This window comes from Heterodontus francisci, chromosome 43, assembly GCF_036365525.1.
Source record: "Heterodontus francisci isolate sHetFra1 chromosome 43, sHetFra1.hap1, whole genome shotgun sequence".
Classification (NCBI taxonomy): domain Eukaryota; kingdom Metazoa; phylum Chordata; class Chondrichthyes; order Heterodontiformes; family Heterodontidae; genus Heterodontus; species Heterodontus francisci.
The window spans coordinates 27298073-27317743 of NC_090413.1; the positions used below are offsets into that span (position 1 = coordinate 27298073).

Below are 19671 nucleotides of genomic sequence, written 5' to 3' on the forward strand. Positions count from 1 at the left end.
CATCTGTCGAAAAACATATCGCTGAAATGTTGCACTCACCATCACCACATAATAATTATTTAATGCATTCACAGCCTTGTCATAAGCATCGTGTTCTCCTGTGCCATCAAGTGTAGAGCAACAAAGCCCTCTGTTGCACTCGCTGCATCAACATCACCCCATTGAGAAACAGGTCTCTGTTGTTCACGTAAGCCTCAAACTCTTACAGCCACGCAACCCAGCACGCTGTCACTACACTTGCTTCACCGTTGGGATCAAACAGATCTACACCTCTAATCCCAGGAGATTCCAATCTGCCTAAAACCATAGCTGACTGCAACAGTTCAGGAACCTAATCCAATATTTTAGACCTCATCATCACTGTCAGATCCTCCATTAATGACACACTTAGCAAGACTGAGATTTAACTTGCTTCACAGACTTTATTCAGCTATCTCCACTCTCCAATACAACCCTTCAATGCTATCTGAGCTTTAACCCCCAGGTTAGATGAACTCCTAACTAGTACAGAATGTATCTTATAGTATCTAATATGTGAGAAATGTATTGTATGTAATATGCAAGTTCACATAACACTCAGTTATGACATTCACTTTTAACTTATTGTAGAAAGCTAACATTATCTCTGTTTCTCTCTCCACAGGTGCTGCCTGATCTGCTAAGTGTTTACAGCATTTTCTGATTATGCTACAAATATATTATTCCTTGCTATGTTAAAAATTATTGTCAAACTTCCCTTCTTACCAACGTATCCATTTTAACAACAGGCTGATACTTGAACTTTTGATCACAGTGAACAATTTACTTCCATCAACTTTGTCAATTCCATTCATAATCTTGAAAGGTACAAATCTGGCACAGACACAATGGGTCGAAGGGCCTGTTTCTGTGCTGTATAGCTCTATGAAATCAGCCTGAAGTTTCTGAGAGAGAATAAGCCCAATTTCCTTTCATCAGAACTTGGATTCTGTGACCTGGGTGTATGTGCATGGTATCTAGCGATTTGTCAGGTGATTGTTTTGTTTTTCTCTCTCCTGGAGCTCCTGAAACTACTGAAAGTTAACTTGTTATTTTATATGCTTAGTCAAATGTTGATCCACTTTCTAACAGTTCACAGCTACGCCTACTATTTAAAGAGGTATCTACACAATTTCCAGATGACTAGACAAATAGAATCATATAGCATTAAAGTAGGCCATACAGCCCATAGTTCCTCTGTCAGCTCTGCGAAAGAGCGATACAATTAATTCCACTCCATTGCTCTTTCCCAGTAGCCTTGCAAATTTTTCCTTTTCAAGTATTTATCCAATTCACTTTTGAAAGTTAATATTGAATCTGCTCCCACACTGCCCTTTCAGACGGTACATTCCAGATCATAACAACCTGCTGTGTAAAAAGAAAATCTCCTGATCTCCCCTGGTTCTTTTACCAATTGTATTAAACCTGTGTCCTTTGGTTATTGCCCCTCCTGCCAGTGGAAACAATTTCTCCCTCTCTACTCTATCAAAACCCTTCATAATTTTGAGAACCTCTATTAAATTTCCCTTTAACTTTCTCTGCTCTAAGCAGTACAATCTCAGCTGCTCTAGTCTCTTCACATAAGTCTCTTAACCCTGGTACCATTCTAGTAAATCCCCTCTGCATTCAATCCCACGGCCTGCCATCCTTCCTAAAACGTGGTTACCCAGAATTGGACACAATACTCCACTGCAGCATAACAAGTAATTTAGAAAGATTTTGCATAATTTCTTTATTTTTGTATTCGCTGCCTCTATTTATAAAGTCAAGGATCCAGTTTGCTTTTTAAACATTCTTCTCAACTTGAACGGTCACCTTCAACCTGGTTGTTTATCTTCGTACCCTTTCAAAGGCAACAATATCCCTTGTCTTTTAGTAAACTCCAGCTCAGCATGGTTGTTGTTCGAGTCCCACACTTACCTGCTTTACAAATCCACTCCAGGTAACCATTCAGCTCCCTCTCAATCTGCTGCTGTCTCCTCAGTTTTAGGAATGCGCGTCTATTTTCCACCCTCTCTCTCTCTTTGGCAAACTCCCTGCAACAAAGATTTCCCAGAACCTGTTAGAGTAGTGACACTGGACTTTTGTTAGAGGCCACAATTGTGTCAATATCTTATTCAAGAGCACTATCAGAAACTCACAACACTGCACCATTGATGTGGCCCTGAAATTCCTGATTTCAATAACGCCACAGTAAACAGTTGCCAAGTGAAGAGAAAAAAAATGCTGCTGCACCAGTCATTCTATCAGGAAGCTGAGATAACCCTGCCTCCGAACAACATTCCCTTGCATCACACATTCCCATGTGTGTTGCCATAGCTCAGTGGGTAGTACTCTCACCTCTGAATCAGAAGGCTTTAGGTTTAATTCACACTCCAGGACTTGAGCACAAAAATCAAGGTTGACAGTCCCAATGCAGCACTGAAGGAGTACCCTCCTGTCAGATGAGATGCTAAACAGAGGTCCTATCTGCCCTTTCAGGTGGATATAAAAGATCCCAAGTCACTACTTGAGGAGGGGCAGGGGAGTTATCCCCAGTGTCCAGGTCAATATTAATCACTTAACCAACAAACAGATTATCTGCTCGTTATTACACCGCTGTTTGTGGGAAGTTGTTTTTTGCACAAATTGGGCTGACATGTTTCCTCCATTATGATAGTGACTACACTTCAAAAGCACCTGATAGGCTGTTAAGCACTTTGGGACCTCCTATAGTTGTGAAAGGCACGATATAAATGCAAGTTTTTTCCCCCTTTTTCTGTAAAACTTGAAAAAAGGAAGCAACTAAACCCTAGTCTAGTCTGGCAGGCTATAAATGGAAGCCCAGAGACACATAAATCAGCGAGATTATTGAGGGCTACTGATGAAAGGAAGGCGGGCTGCATTAAATACAATTAGTCGAGGTCACCGGAGATGAAGAGATTAATTTCTTATATAACTCTGAAGTTATAATTCTGATCATTTCTGTGGATGGAAATGTGCACATTATTTGTAAAACAATCTCCATATAGCTGCAGTATATACCTCTATGTATGACATTAATTCAATCTTTCAAAAGAACCACATATTTAAAACTCTCCACGTAATTTTATTTTGATCAATTATTCCTGTCTGGTGTCACTTTTACAAAATATTTTTACCACAGTACATGAAAAATGTAATCACAGACTCAGCGATGTTGTGTAGGAGTATTCACTGCAGATTCATGGACTATTTTGAAATTAATTTTTATTACAAAACATTACAGTATATATAAATCTCATGTAGCACTGCTCATGGCTAGTTGAAGCGTGCCCTATTTTCTAAAGAAAGTAAGACTTTGTATGTTTACAGCACATTTCATATCTTCAGGCTTTTACAGTGTACCAAAATGGGACATACCGGACGGAATCTTCCCAGCCCCGCGGAGGCAGGGCCCAGAAGAAACTTAGAAATTAGCGTGTCGGGCCAGCTACCTGACATATTCATGCCTCTGAGCAAACTTGAGGCCGAAGCCTAGCAGGTACCTGAAAGCGGACTCCCAACAGCAGGCCAGGAGGGCAATCAACACCTCCTCTCAGTGCCCCATCATGGAGCTGCAGGGATCAGAGCACCGTAGCCATGGCCACAAGCAGTTTGGCCTGACAGCTGTAGCCATTTTTTAAAGTTGCAGAAGTCTTCAGAGAGCACCTCCATCTTGAAATGACCTTCGCTGTCCCCTATATGCATCAGCAGCGCCCACTTCTCCCGGTGGGACTGCCGGATGCCCTCAGCTTCGGGCCCGCTGATTGGGCCTCCTACCTTGGGAACCTACCTGCCATCCTTTACTGGATGGTGAACGCAGAGGCAGCCTCTTAATTGGCTATCTCTCAGAACATTGTGACGCTTTGTGGCCAGCCAACACCATCGGGGGTCAGGACCTACTTTTGGTGCCGACGACTGAAAGATTTCGGAGGTGGCTAGATTCCACCTATTGTGCGCATTCCCGCACCACTGGGGCTTGTGATGGCAGCGTCTACTCCAAGAAAACAATTGGTAGTGAAGAAAAGAAACCAAAAGTTATTTTTCTTTTTCAGGATGATCACGGAGCAATGGATGGTTTTAGCAGAGGAGAGCAAGGCCTGACAGCAGTTGAAGTGGCCCAGCCACTGCGTTTCTAAGGATATGCTAGTCAGTGTAAAGTATGGAGTCTGTCCATAGCTGGGAAAATGTCAAGCATTCTCCTTCTTGAAGATCTGTACAACAGATCATCTCTTACAAATCCCACATCACACCACCTACAGGGGATTTATGCCACTAAGAACAGTGACCACCACTTGCTCCCAGTTATAATGTCCCCACCCAAAAAAACCCTGGAGAGGTTCTGATAACTCCTTGTGCCCAGTTCAGCTGCACTGCCCAACCCACGTCTGACTGAGACCTGAAGAATGTTTAATTGCTATAAAAAAATACAAAATTAGGCCATGAATGTTGCCACTTGTAAATGCCATGTTGAAAATATACGCCAGTACTATCAGTGTGAAACCACTGTAGGATTTTTCTCTTGTTAAAAAAGGTTTTTCAAAATATATACCTAGACAATTAATTGTTAAATGTTTGCCAACGTTTCCTGTTTTAACTTGTAACCTGCTTGTTTGTAATGCTTGGTTTCCTGAAATAAAATGTTGAGGAAAAAATGGTGGAAGAGGTTGGTCCACTTATGGAAACTGTTATTAGAATTAGAATTAGAACATTACAGCGCAGTACAGGCCCTTCGGCCCTCGATGTTGCGCCGACCTGTGAAACCATCTGACCTACACTATTCCATTTTCATCCATATGTCTATCCAATGACCACTTAAATGCCCTTAAAGTTGGCGAGTCTACTACTGTTGCAGGCAGTATCTGTGGAAAGAGAAACAGAGTTAACAGGCTGGATTTTATGTTGGGCGGACGGGAGTTGGCCACCGACGTAAAAGTTGGTGGCAAACCCACTTCCGCCTAGCCCGGGGATCCATCCCACATTTTATGGGTCCCCAGGCTTTAATTGTTTCAAGGCGGGACTTCCACCCCCTTGAGGGAGGAAGTCCCGCTTCATTGAGCTGCCGGCCAATCAGCGGCCAGCAGCTCTTAGGCCAAGCAGCGCCATCGGGAGTGGTGGCCACTGCTGGGACTGCAGCCCAGCCGAGGACATCGAGACAGGAGTGAAGGTAAGTTTGGGTTGCCTCACCGGGGGTAATCGGTTGGGTCCCGGCGAGGCAAGGGTGATCGTTTGGGGGGTAAGGGAGGGGAGTCTTGGGTCCTGGGGGTGGTTGGGGAAGTGGGAGCGGCCCTCAATCTGGCACCCTGTGCTCAATTGTCTGGGCCCGCCCCCGGGGCGCGGGGAGGTCACCAGTTTTCCCCGGGCGGCCTTTCCTGGCTTCAGGACACCCGCTTGCCATGCATAAAATCCGCATGGAGGCAGGCGAAGGTCCTTACATGGCCGTTAATTAGCAACTTAAGGGCCTTGATTGGCCTGGGGCGGGCGGCTCGTTTTTTGCCCCCCCCTCCCCTGCTCTACGTAAAGTGGGACGGAGGAGGGAGCGGGTCAGGAATGCCTCCCGGAGTCTCCCGCTCCATTTTATCCCACCACCCCTCCGCCAACCACCCCCCCCTACCCCCCAACCCCCACCACCATCCGGCTCGTTGGGGTGGTGTAAAATTTCGGCCAACGTTTCAGGTCTGTGACCTTTCATCACAGACAAAGGTTAGAAATGTAACAGGCTTTGAGCAAGTGAAGAGGGGGAGGGGGAAGAAGACAAAAGGGAAGGTGTGCGCCAGGAGAGATTAGATGACAAAGATGTCACGGAACAAAGGCAAAGGGAGTGCTAATAGTTACGTTAAAAGACAAAGCATTAGTCCTATCAAACACCTTCCCTTTTTTCCTTCTTCCCCCCCTTTCACTTGCTCAAAGCCTATTACATTTCTAACCTCTGATGAAAGGTCACAGATCTGAAACATTAACTCTGTTTCCTTCTCCACAGATGCTGCCAGACCTGCTGACTATTCCCAGCACTTTCTGTTTTTATTATTAATTATGCTGCTGGTTATATATTATGCGTGGTGTCTACAGTTAATCCTGTCACTTAAGCTGCCTGGGAGAAGATTTGGATGCATCATCATCGTCAACAGTAAAGAAAACAACAACCTCTACTGAGATACAACATTTAAGGGGAGATTCTCTTCTTCAGGCTGGGATTCTAATGAGCAAAGTCCCAGCGATGTTGCTGCACCAGAAGAGGCAGTAAAGGGCAAAAGTGCCCCAAAGCTGGCACGAAGGCTCCCGCTGAAGGCCGAGACTGAGAGTGCACCCTTCTGCATGTAGGGACTAGGCCTGAGAGGGAGAAGAGATACTACTTGGCCATCTACTCCCACTCCTCCTCCATTCAGGGAACTTAGGACCATTACTGCCTCTTTCCAAGGCCTACTGCTACTTTCCATGTGGCAGCCCAGAGAAGTGGGATAAATGGGAGCAACATCCACTGGGGACCTGGGCCTTGCACGCGGCAATCACTAGGGTTAGCGGTGGGAGGAAATTACTAACAGGTGAAAAGGCACTGCACAAATTTTCCTCATTTTTCACTACTATTACATCCAATTTCTGCCAGAATCATGAAGGACAATTCTCCCCTTAGAGCGGTGAAACGTCCTAAGATGCTTTTTACAAGAAGACAGTGAAGCAAGGTTGGGAAGAGGGTGGGGGAGGTGACCACAGGCATGGCTGAATGTGGGAAAATTTATGGCAAAGTGAAGAGTTTAGAGAGACATCAGATTGCAATGGGAAGAGGGATCTGTATAACATGGAAAAGATCAGCCAAATACTCTCTAACTGATGTGCATGAACCTAGTAATGAGAACCTGTCGTTAGGATTGTACATTTCAGTAAAACCATGGATTTTTCCCCTTCTCTCTTGCAGCGACTGACTGCTGCTGTGCTGCAGATCACAGGGTACTAGTCACCTGCTACTGTTCCTAGTTGTGTAAAGCTGATGTTAATTTTAGGGAATGCTGATGGTTATTTTACCTCAAGGGATATCACAGCTGAGTCCTGACCTTACTCCAAACTCACAGTCACATATTTGCATTAGAAGTTATTTGATGGTAATCAGAGTCTGGAACCATAACTACCTTTTCCCCTCTCTAACTGAGAGATAGTGAAGCCAATTGTAGCGCCTTCTCATTAAAGTTAGTTGACTCTACAAGGATTAGGGGCTGAAGCCAGTTGGAATGGATGGTTGACCCTTCAATAAGATCTTCACTTCATCGATTACAGCTGTCTGAAGGGCAAATGGCAAAGAAGTGCAGTGAAATCTTCCCTTGCAAACAATCCTTGAAATTTTCTGCAGCTACCCTAAAACTTGTGATCGGCCTCCTTGGAGACCGTAGCCTGCCTGTTGTCTATAGTTATAATCAGTAACATTTTTTTCCCCCCTTGGTTTTGTCCCCTTCTATGCTGAAGGTCTTGACTCTTGCTGGGGGGGGGGGGGGGGGGAATCCCTACTACAACCAGTGTGTCACTTATTTTTTCTACACCAGCAATGCTTGTGGCCTTTCCAAGGTATAATGCTTATTTGGTTGTCTGATGTTATCAATATGGTGGGGCTGCTCCAAACCCACTTAAGACCAGAGAAACAGTTTATTATCAAACAATTTACAACAAATTCTGCAGAATTTATATAAAAAGCAATAGAAAACAGTCAGAACAGTATTTGCTGTGAAGAGATTTGATGTGTTTCTTAAAACTGGAGTGTTGCAATGCTAAAGCTCAGATCTATGAAGTGGAGGTGATAGTAGAGAATGCAGGTTCTATCCCCATACACACTGTCCCTGACTCAGGTTATCATGAGCAGACTGTCACAAGGAGATTATGGCATTTCCCTGGGAAAGTTATGAGGAATGCTGAGGGGGTGGGGAGGGGAACAAGAGAGGCAGAATTCTTGTGGTGAATCATATTCCCCGACGAACCTCCTAACAGGCAGTTGCAATGAGAGAGCCATGGTCGTCATCTTCTACCCTCATATCATGTGATCACCACAGTGTCAAACACATGCAGTTCAAAAAGGGTAGGAGAAAAAAAATGAAAAAAAGCCTATATTCATCAAACTACTTTACTGAACAAAATTTCTTGCCCTGTTACACCACATATCAAATGGGAAGAGTTTGCTTTCGTTAACTGGCACATCTCACAATGATTTAGATATTGAAGTCAAGGAGCTAAATCTTCCAAAGTAAAATACAGATAGACCAGGAGCTACTTACCCTGACAGGACACCAAGGACAAGATTCAACATAAAAAAGGAGCCAATAATGATGAGGGGTATGAAATACAGCCAGTTCCAGGTGTTCCCTAAGGCATCATTGCTCTGAAAGGAAGAAACGAAAAATGAAATTAGCTGTCAGTTTGTATTAGTCCAGGAACCCCATGCCCACTACTCTCCTGCCTCCCTCTCGTGTCAGTATTCAGCAGTTCTCCTCTCCTAGCTCTGTAGGAGATAAGTTTTCATAAATATGCACATTCCTTTCTCTAAGAGGAGGGATGGAAGGGAAGAGAAAGTGAGCAGAGGTGGTTACCTGAACTTTAGAAACATTGAGGAGGGGTGTGGCAGAGACTATCGCCCTGACAGTCATGGGTCGATCCACATTTGTACCAGAGTTGACTTCACCTTAAAAAACATGTAGAGGTCTTTAAAATTATGAAGGTGTTTGATAGCGTAGAACTCGAGAAAATGTTTCATTTGACAGGGGAGACCAAAACTAGGGATCTTAAATATAAGATAGTCACTAATAAATCCAATATGAAATTCAGGAGAAATTTCTTTACCCAAAGAGTGGTGAGAATGTGAAACTCTCTACCACAGGGTGTAGCGGAGGCTGACACCTATCTTTTCTTCCTCAAAAGTTATGTTCTTACTCCTTCCCCTCCAACCAAGTCAAAGATGGCACTTTAAAAAAATTTCTTTGTATTTATTCATTCGGGGGATGTGGGCATCGCTGGCCAGGCCAGCATTTTCTTGCCCATCCCTAATTACCCTTGAGAAGGTGGTGGTGAGCTGCCTTCTTGAACCGCTGCAGTTCTTGGGATGTAGGTATACCCACAGTGCTGTTAGGAAAAGAGTTCCAGGATTTTGACCCAGCGACAGCGATGAATGAATGGCGATACATATCCAAGACTTTAAAACTGGACTTTATGAAATATGGGTAAAAGTCCCAACCCCCACGGACACTAGTACCGTGAATAAAAGCCAAACCTCACAACAAAACTCATAGAGGCAGGCTGCATTCCAAGGGGTCAATTTCAAACATTCCAACATCACAACAGAACTGATACTGTTAAAGGACTGGAATTTGGGACATTATCATAACAGTGACACAGGATAACTGCCAGCATGTAACCCAATTAAGTCATTGGGGAGGCCATTGTTACAACTAACCAGCCCCAGACCACAGCATTCACCCCTGTCAAGACAGGAGAGAAACCTTTTCATGTCTATCAGCTCCGGAGCCTGGAATACCTCACCTTGGTGTAGTTCATCATTCTCGGTCCTGGAAATAACATCAGCACTAAATGGATCTGGCTGGACCAGGCAGGTAACAGACAAAAAAGATTAAAAGGTGCTAAGCGCTGACCATCCAGCAGGATGGCTTCAGGGGATGTGTTTATGATATTTCGATAAGGATCATCGTAAAACGGACAAGATCGAAGGGTTTGCAGGAGGGTCAGGAACGGTCAACCTGGTCAACCTACAAATTCTCACCAGAAGGACCAACTGCCTGGAGGATTGTAAGTTATCAGCCAAATCCAAGGGGTATTTGGGGCTGAGAGTTCAAAGCAATTTTAAGTGTAACAACCAAATCCTGGGAGGGTTTGGGGTTTTGAATTGAGTGAGTTTGGGGCAGAAACGTGGGGTTTTGCCTGTGGTTTTTCGAAAAAGGTTTATCTTAAAAGTCGTGGTGACTTGTGTGTTTGGGTGGGAGCCGAGGTCAAATCGTGGAGGGATTTAAATCAGACTAACTAATCAAGGTGTTGTGTTGTGTCCTTTAAATTAGTTTAGAGGTCTTTGTATCAGGGCGTTAGGAGGGTTTTAATAAACAAGTTTGTGGTTCAGCCCAATGTTGTGTTTGTGCAATTTGACCTTTACAAAATTCCTAAAGTCAAGAACCATCAGTAAGGGGGGAAACGGGAGCGGGACCCTCCTACACCAGAGGACGAGGGGGAGTTAGCAAGGAAGACAGGAGAAAGCAGGAGCAGATGGGACAAGAGGGAGGAGGGGGTGGAGGACTATGTAGGAGGCCAGACCTGTAGTGAGTTTTCAGGGAGCACTTCTCCTACATGAACTTCTCCGAGCAGCAATGTCTGAAGCAAATTCTCATGTTTAATAGCCTCTCACTATCTCTGTAACCACCTCCAGCCTTATAACAACTCACCTCGACCTGTCCTTTCCTCCAAATCTGGCCTGCTATGCATTCCCGCCATCTCTTTGCGGGCGGCCGTATCTCCTGCTGCCTAGGTCAACCACTCTGAAATCTATCTCGAAACCCATCTTCTCTACTGAAATCCATTCTTTTCACTAAGCTTTTGGTTACCCCTTTTAATGTCTCATTCTTTAGCTTAGCCTTCATTTTTTCCCTTACACCTCTATCAAGTACCTTGGGAAGAATTTTTTAATGTTAAAGACAATATATAAATGCAAGTTATTGTTGTTTAGAGCAGGTTGGGAGAGCAACTACTTTTGGGGAAGCTGGGACTAATTCTTTCGTTCCAAACCTAAATCTCACTTTGTTTTTGGTGGAAAAAACATTATTGTACAGTGTTCAAATTAATAGAATGCATACTCTCACTTGCCATCTCTTTCCCTCAATTTTATTCTCTGGCAGCAGGGGTCCTACCTCTGGGCCCAAAGTTGGGGCGGGGAGGAAAACCCCGCTTTGGCAGTCAGAGGGACCTGGGGCCACATCTTGTCGGCAGCAGTCAATCAATTGGCTGGTGCCGGGGCTGCTGTCCTTATTAAGGATGGCGTCCGACTCCGAGAGCTGCTGGCCAAATCAGAGGGCTGGCAGCTCAGCAACCTCAGCAGTGCCACAGGTAAGTGGGGACTGGGGCAAGTCAGGCAGGCCCCAGTGAAGGGTGGGTGGTAGTTGGTGAGGGTAGGTGGCAGGAAGAGGCTCAGTTTGGGCTCTGGATAGGAGGTCCATCTGTCAACTTCCACAACGTTGGCAAGATGACATGGCAGCAGGAAGACGACAGGCACGCGACCCGCACCCCCCACCTTCCCACACCATTTTACAGGCTCTCCTGCCACCCAGCCCCTTCCCAAAGGACTGGTAAAATCCATCTCTCCCTTTCTCCCTTTTTCTGAAATTATCCTCTTTTTCCTCTTTCTCCATTTCCTTTTCTCTCGCTTTTCTTCTCTTTCCTTGTGTTTACCTATTCATTCCTCTCTCCCACTGTCCCCCTCTGTCATTCTCTTTTTCCTCCCTCTCTTTATCTCCATTTCTCTTAATTCTCTTCTTTCCCTTCCTCTTTCTGTCTTTCTTTCATGCTCTGTATCTCTTGGTAGGTTGTAACATCCATTTATTGAGGTGACAGGGGTCTCGGCCGCTGGCTGCAGAGCAAGCGAGAGACCCACATTGCCTCTGTTGGGGAAGGCTCGCTTTGATGAGACAATCAGACACTTAGGAGGCCACTAGCAGGCCTTTCCCAGGATTAGTACCCCGGGGGCAGGAGGTCCCGCTTGCCAAGAGCTGCTGGCCAACCAGAAGGACACCCACTGGATGCCCTACATTGCAGAGTGACCCAGGCCAGTGGTAAGTGATGGTGGGAGGGGTGTCGAGGGAAAGGGAGGTGTAGGAGGGTCGGCGACAAGGGCAGGGGTCAGCTCTCAGCAGGACCCCCGCTTTCCAATGCCATGTCCCTTGAGCACTGAGTGCCTTTGAACAAGGGATCCCCCACCCCCAGCAGACCACAAGCAACCCGGCACGAGTTTGCATGTCATGCTCTCAGTGTGACTATAGGCCCACCCGCCGCTGGGCTAATACCAGTGGCAGTGGGATGAGGCCCTTAATTGGGCAACAATTGCCCCTTTAGGGCCTCAATTGGCAGAGGGACAGAAAGGCCATCCACGGACCTTCCTTCCACGGACTTAATCCAGGTGGAGGCAGCAAGGTGGCAGGGTCTCCCCCCGTCACCATCCTGCCCAATTAAATGCCCTCCCCACCTCCAAACTTGCCATGGGGGACAGCATAAAATACCACCCGGTCTCTGCCACAGTGCTTCATCTTTTTCGTTGTGCAAGTTGCTAAGGAGCAAAGCATTCCAGGCATCACTTGAGATGCCTTTTCATTACTGAGTAAAACCCATTATATATGGTTGCCAGTTTGGTTGGTATTTAAGGAAATGTGATATTATCTCACAGGGGTTTGAAGCACTGTATTGTTATGTGTGGTTGCATGCCGTCTTTATCTGTAAAACTCTGTGTAATTGCACAGAGATCTTGATGTGCGGTGTGTAACTATGGAGTCAGTCTCTGTGTTTTCAAGCCAGCCATCTCTGCGCTATCGCCTGTCTAACATTACAAAGGTTTCTATACTCTGTGGCCAGTCAAGCTGCTCTTTTATTTTGCTCAGTAAGATGCCGAACTCAGGATGTTTTCTTAAATGAGCCGAAATATTCAAAAACTTAGCACCGGGCTGTAGAGATTCTGACATGTCATGCCAAACATAAGTTTGGGTCTGGAATTCCCTGCATGGTAAGTTCCTTGATCTCAGCGATACCATTGCAAAGTGGCACCTATAAGAGGTGAGGATTACCCGGTTGTAAACAGCAATAACAGATCACCAGCCCATGGACCTGCCCATGTTCTCCCATCATTGCCTCTTTGCATCCTATCGGTCTGGTTTCTATCCTGTTCATGGTACAGAGAGTCTCATGGGCAAAGTGGTACAAACGATACACCCTGTGACCACAGTGCAATAACCCTCGTCGTTTTCCTTGACTTCTTTGTAACTTTCAACATAGTCAATCACTATTCTCATCCATTTCTTTTCCTTCATCCAGTTCTTTTCTTTCAGCCTTTCCTCAGTGGGTAGCAGTCTCTGGGTGAGAAGGTTGTGGGTTCAAGTCCTACTTTAGTGACATTCCCAATACAGTGCTGAGGGGTTGTGCTGCACTGTCAAAAGTGCCATCTTTCAGATCCAATGTTTAACTAAGGCATCGCTTGACCTCCCTGGTGGACATAGACGATCCCATGAAACTATTTTGAAGAAGAGCAGGGGAGTTTTATCCATTGCACCTGTGACAAAAATGACGCAGCACTGTCTGATGAAAAAAAAATCTTCGGTATTTGTTACCCGTAAGGTCCTATGTGAAATCAATTTAAGCGTACTGCAGTGGTCAATTCTTGTGCCTTGACTGCTGCTCTAGTTGCTGACTTCTCACCACCTGGAATTCAAATCCAATCTAGATCCTAGACACTATAGATCTACAGCATTCAAGTGACAGCCTCAATAAAGGGATTTTTCTTTCAGTTGGGGGAATTGCAAAGTTTTATTTATAGCTGGCGTACTTGGTCCCTTCCAAAATAGTTTGCCTCGACAGCTCACTACAATCAGGAGATGCAGGCAGTTTGGATTTCACCAGTGACACTTGTGATGGGAAGTTTCAGTCACAATCTGCTCAAAAAATATAATTCACAAAAGAGTTTAGGGTCAGTGTCTGGGTGAATTTATTCCATCACATGTCAAGTCACTCTCCTTGTCTTCCTGTTCTTTTCTTGCTGCACTAGTGCATTGAACATCAAGGGGAGATGGTTCGATTCTCTCTTGTTTGAGATGGTCATTGTCTGGCACTTGTGTGGCACAAATGTTACTTGCCACTTATCAGCCCAAGCCTGGATGTTGTCCAGGTCTTGCTGCATATGGAAATGGGCTGTTTCAGTATCTGAGGAGTCGTGAAGCAAGTGAAGAAGGAACTAAGTAAATGTTGAATGTATTTGGTGGTGGTGAGAAATGGTCACTGGTGGATTAGCCGCCCGTTATAAATCCACCTATTATACACCCCGCCCATTATACATCCTGCCTGACATATGTCCCATTCAATATACGGCACGACCATTATACAACCCGCCATTATACACATGTACCATTATGCAGCCCAGCCATTATACAGCCCACCCTTTGTATTGCATGTCTATTGAAGTCAATTGGAAAAAGAAAAATCAGATGGGGTATATAATGGGCAGCCAATCTGTTATCACCTGTTTTCCACCACAGTCAGCTCTGAGCTGATGAGCTCCCTTTCAAACATTTGGGAATACGTAGTAGTTCAGCAGAATACAAACTCCCTTTAATTAAGTTGGTATGGGGATTGAAATGATTATGATTCTCACAGTACCTATCACAACTTATAAAAGTCAGATAGGAGAAGATTTAAATCTTAATCCTATAACAGGGCCATTGTACTGTAACCTCCCCCCCTCAACTTGGTACTCCCCATCCCCCCACTGCTGCAAGTGAAATTGGAGAATCTGCATAGGGTTGTGGTTGCATTTGTACACTCCTGAACAACTCCCCTCTCCACACAGATCAGGGCATCAATTAGCTGGCCTCCCAACCCAGAATTTATAGATGGAATGGCAAACTCAATTGTCGACAATGGCTTGATGAGTGAAGGCTTGCCCTGCAGGCAACATTACATTGCCAGGGTGAGTGGCAATTGTGCAACCACATATGAATAATTCATGTATTTGTTACTGTTATATATTGTTATATTATTTGTAAAGAGTTTGAAACTAATTATCATGGGTAAGTGTGCTTCAGGCAGCCACATTCACTGCTGCACTAGAGTCATGTGATTGTAACACTACATCACTCTAAGACAGTCCTTGCCAGGCAGCATGGAAGCTGAATTAAATAAACAAAGGGCTCCAGTCTTTCCAAGTCTGAAGTGTGATTATTTCTGACTTATGGGAACCAGGATACATAATATGGTAGCAGCAGGGGTCTGTGAGCAAACCTAAAACATTTTAAATGAATTTAATGCTGAATTAGGTGAGGAAAAATTGACCCAAATTAGTGCCAGAGAGAGGGAAAGAAAAATTGCGTGAATAGCGCAAAAACTGAAAATGAAATTGTCAGCCGGCACAGCAATGAATTGGGAATCTGATGATGTCGTGGAGGCATTTGAGAAGTTTAAACTAAAGTGCAGATTGACATTCAGTAATTTCTGAAAAGCCACCGGCGAAGACGAGAGGGTCAGCTATATCCATCTCTGGGCAGGAGATAAAAGACTAAATTTGTTTAATAGCTGGAAGCTGAGTGAAGAGGACAACAGAAACCCAGGCTAAATTTTTAAAAAATTCAGCACCCATCTCCAGCCAAAATCAAATTATCGGATCTACCGAGATGAATTTCAAGGTCTCAGACAGGAATTAGGTGAGCCTATTGACAATTTTGTAACAAGATTGAAAAATGCAGCCAGTAAATTCAAATTTAAGAACATAGATGAAAGGCTGATAGATCAGCTAATTTGGGTTCTGCACACCCTGAAGTACAAAAAGCTCAAATTGGAAAGGATAAGTTCACAATATTGCAGGCTATAGACACTGCCAGAACACATGAAGATAGTCGACAAATCACCAGAGACAGAGAAATAGGGGAAACAAGGAGGAAAAGAAACCAAAACACCCATACCCTGTAAGATGATGATGATTTTGAGAACACGAGGGACATAGGAACCATACAATTGCATGAAATGTTTGGATGCAACAGTTCCCAGAGAAAAGAAATTCACACAACCATTCAGATCAGGAAGAGGGTGAGAAATAAGCTCACAATGATAAATATGAAGGTGAAAATTGATACTAGAGCACAGAGTAACCTCATCCTACTCAAACTATACCAGAAAATCTTCCCTGAAAATTTGGAAGAAAATGGCTATCTAAGGAAAGGTGCTCCGAAACCGAACAAAGTCTAAGTATATGATTGTGGCCATTGTATATCATATATGCCATTCTAAATAATGCTTTTGTTTGTATCTTTGGACAACAGTTTTTTTTTTCCTTTTTGTTCTTTTTTCCCCTCTTCACATCCTCGGTGTTCAGTGGAATAGAACTGGAATCTTCATGAGTTCCGGGTGCTTTTTCCATGTAACAATCCCTTGCTATTTATTGGAGTGAGTACAAGTGGTGAGTTCAGCTGAACTCTGTTTCTCTGTGCATTCTAGAGAACTCTACAAATTATTAAAGCTGCAACATCCTTTACTTGTTGACGTATATAAGCTCTGCTTTAAAACAAGGCTTACCTAGCTAGAATTAGAACTCACCACCAATTGATGTTGCCAGTGGTACATCCAGAGTTTTTGAGGTAGATCAGAAGAGTACGCTTTTTGAACAAATGCATATGCTTCCACTCTTTTTAGGTTTCCTTAGACACGTGGAGGTGAGCAGAAGCCGCCCTGAGGGTGACTATACCTGCAATTTCTTCTCACTCCCTTCCTGTGGAGGCTTGTCAGGCCCCTGCTTTACCAGAAAAGCTGTGTGTATGTCTATATGTGGAGGGGATGGGGGAGAAGCAGAATTGGTCCCTTTTTCACCGCATACACTAGCTTGAGGGACTGCCTTCCAAAGAATGCAGTAACATCACACAACTTAACATTGATATTGCACCTATACACTAATGTAAAAAACTCCCAGTGCGCTTCACAATGGAAAGTGGGACAGACAGTGAGCCACAAAGAATGCAATTTGGAAGTGTAACTGGAAGCTTGGTCAAAAAGAAGGGCTTTAAGTAAGTTTTTAAAGGTAGAAAGAGGTGAGACAATGAGGTTTAGGGAGGGAGTACCAAAGTACAGCCTCACTGACTGAATGCTCTACTGCCACTGGTGCAGCATAGGAAGGGGGGATGGCAGGGTGCATAAAGCAAGAGAATTAGAGGATGCAAAGATGGAGGACGGGACAACAACAGAGATGAAGGTCCAGTTAACATTTTTTTTGAGCGCTGTTTTCTGAGGGAGGAATGTTGACCAGAAAAACTCACTGCTCTTCTTCCAATAGTGCCATGTTATCTTTAATAACAGAAACAGGACCACAATTAAATGTCTCATCTGAAAGATGACATATTTGACTATTACATTTTACTGGCGTATGAGCCCAGAGACACTCTTGGGCTGACCCCAAAACTTTTACCTAGAGGTGAGAGTGCTGAGCCAACACACACACACCGATCTTTTCCTTATAACATAGGGGGAATTGAATACATCATCATCAAGAGCTTCCATATCAGGTAAATCCCTCCATACTGTCATATCAAACTCTCCCAGCACATAATCTAAACTGGCAGTTAAGGTGAATGGTATTATTTAACAAACAGCAGGAAGTTCACTCGCTGTTCTGGCTAATTTACTATCCACAGTCAATGCCACCAAAAACAGATTGTCATTCATCACATCGCTGTTTGTGGGATCTTACTGTGTGCAAAATAGTGGCACGTTTGTCTACATAACAAAGGCTACTGCACTTCAAAGTAATTCATTGTACACAAAGCACTTTGAAATGCACGATAAGGCACTATGTAAATGCAAAACTTTCCTTATCTAATACTCACTATTTTGTTTATCTCAATGTTGCTAACAGAAGAATAGTTGAATTTGTAATCTTGAGACTTTTATTGTGTGTTTGTGTCACTAACAGATGGGACAAGAATATGACAAAAAGTTTCAGTGCCATTTCTCTCCACTAAGGTAAACTACATTGAATAAAAATCTAAATGTTTTGCTCAAATTATGCATTGAGAAACAATCCGAATTGCATTTAACTAAGAGAAGGTAAGATTTTAAAATATACTTAACTGAACGTCGAACAGGATTTCTCCTCCTGCTGCCTGGCACCCAGATCACCACAGCTACCTCCCCTTTGACCACAACTATCATCCCCCCAGTCACCACTATCTCTTGAACCAATTGCCCTGGTTATGACCGCCAAAAGCAAATGCACCTCAGGTCTCACCATTCAAGCAAAAGGACTGATCCCTGCACACCCTCACACACCCAAAAATGGAAGCGTCTGAATTTTGAGGCAGGTAGGTTTTCAAACTGGAGTATGTGGAATTCATTGGACATTGCCCAGGGGTCCTGGAGAAAGCAGCAAAGTGGCCAGAGTTCTATCCATCTGGGAACAGGAATGCCAATCACAAGGATAATGACTTAATAATCCCATATTATACATATTTTCTGAATTTGTTGACTTACTCGGAAAATATTACTACATATGGACAAAACATATTTTCTGTAGATTGTAATTATTTCCTTTGGGGAGTTGACACTGTGACCTGAATTTTACTGCAGGTCCTGGGCCCACACTTGACAGCAGCAGGGCCTGCTCAGCAATTTTACCACAGGTGGCAGCCTAATTGACGGCTTGTGGGCCTGCCATCCAATTAAGGAAACGGGCGGGCTCCTGATGCTGCCAGACCAATTAGAGGACCCGCAGCTCTGAAGCCTCAGCAGTGCCACAGGGAAAGGTGCTGAGGCACATAGGAGACCTTGGGAGCTGGGCCAGGCCCTTTTCAAAAACAGATCAAATCCGGGGGGGACCGAGGGTCGGATCAGAAACCCATCCAGGGAGATAGTTGGGGTCGCGGGAGCTGCCTTCCCTGCCCTTGGCCACCTCTTTGGGCCTTAAAGCCCCCGACTCTGTTGCACAGCCCCCCACCCGGCTACTGCAGGGTAGCCGCCTCCATTTAGCTGACAGCCTCCCCACATGGCGTGGCCTCACCTCGCCATCGGCAAAATGCCATTGGCCCCGTTAAGTGGCCTTTAATTGTGCCTTTAATTATGCCTCCTTGGAATGGGCAGTTGATCTGCATCCGGTCCCGCCGCTGGTAAAATGCCCCAGAGGTGGGACCGCATCGAGGAGCCAACCCGATGCAGCTCCCCATGATTTTACCCCACCCTCACCCTCCCACTCTCCCAACCCCTTCTCCCGGGGGCTGGTAAAATCTTGACTTGTATTTCAGAAGTTAGAATTAAGGGATCCTGTCAATTGATCAATATTTTCAGGGGAGGGCCTAGGGGAATGTGTCAACATTCATAGGGATTCTCAGGAGCGTGCCCAAATTTACAGGAAATGTGTCAATATTTTAAGTTGTTCCCATGATGTTGCCAGTATCTTCAGGGGTTTCCAGGAGTAAGCCAATAATTACAAAGGTTCCCAGAAGTGTGTCAGTATTTGCAGGCGTTCCCCACACTGGAAAGTTTTAAAAAATGTTGATTTACAAAGCAAAAATCTTATTGCATTAAATCTGTAGATTCTGGGATTCTTAAAATTAAATCAGATTCATTGTAGTTTGGATACAGCAGCTACAGTTTCAGATTACCAGGGTCCTTAGTTTGTTTTACAGCCACAGTGGCTCTGAGCAGTTAGTTAGAGGGAGGCCATGGCAGTATCCTGGCATCTTTCCTGCTGACATTTCCAGGGAATGACATGTCGCACTGGGTGCCCAAGAGAGGGAGCAAGAGGACAGAAAAATCAACATCAAGAAACTCAAAGAAGAAAAACAGTGGATGAAGGATTTCAGATAGCTAGGTACTGTCACCATCGAACCATGTTAAGATGCAGCATTAGCTCTGGTTTATGGGAGGTGAGAGATCAACTTGAAACTCAAT

General features: G+C 44.5%; 1 protein-coding gene across 1 annotated transcript in view; it reads right to left on the reverse strand.

Moving 5' to 3' along the window:
- LOC137355764 (voltage-dependent P/Q-type calcium channel subunit alpha-1A-like) overlaps positions 1 to 19671 on the reverse strand; it is a 644715-nt gene that overhangs the window by 255787 nt on the left and 369257 nt on the right. Inside the window, exons 9-10 of the mRNA XM_068021264.1 lie at positions 8274 to 8377; positions 1939 to 2054 (exon numbers count right to left, since the gene is read on the reverse strand). Coding sequence (XP_067877365.1) covers positions 1939 to 2054; positions 8274 to 8377 — 220 coding nt within the window. The remainder of the gene's footprint in view (positions 1 to 1938; positions 2055 to 8273; positions 8378 to 19671) is intronic.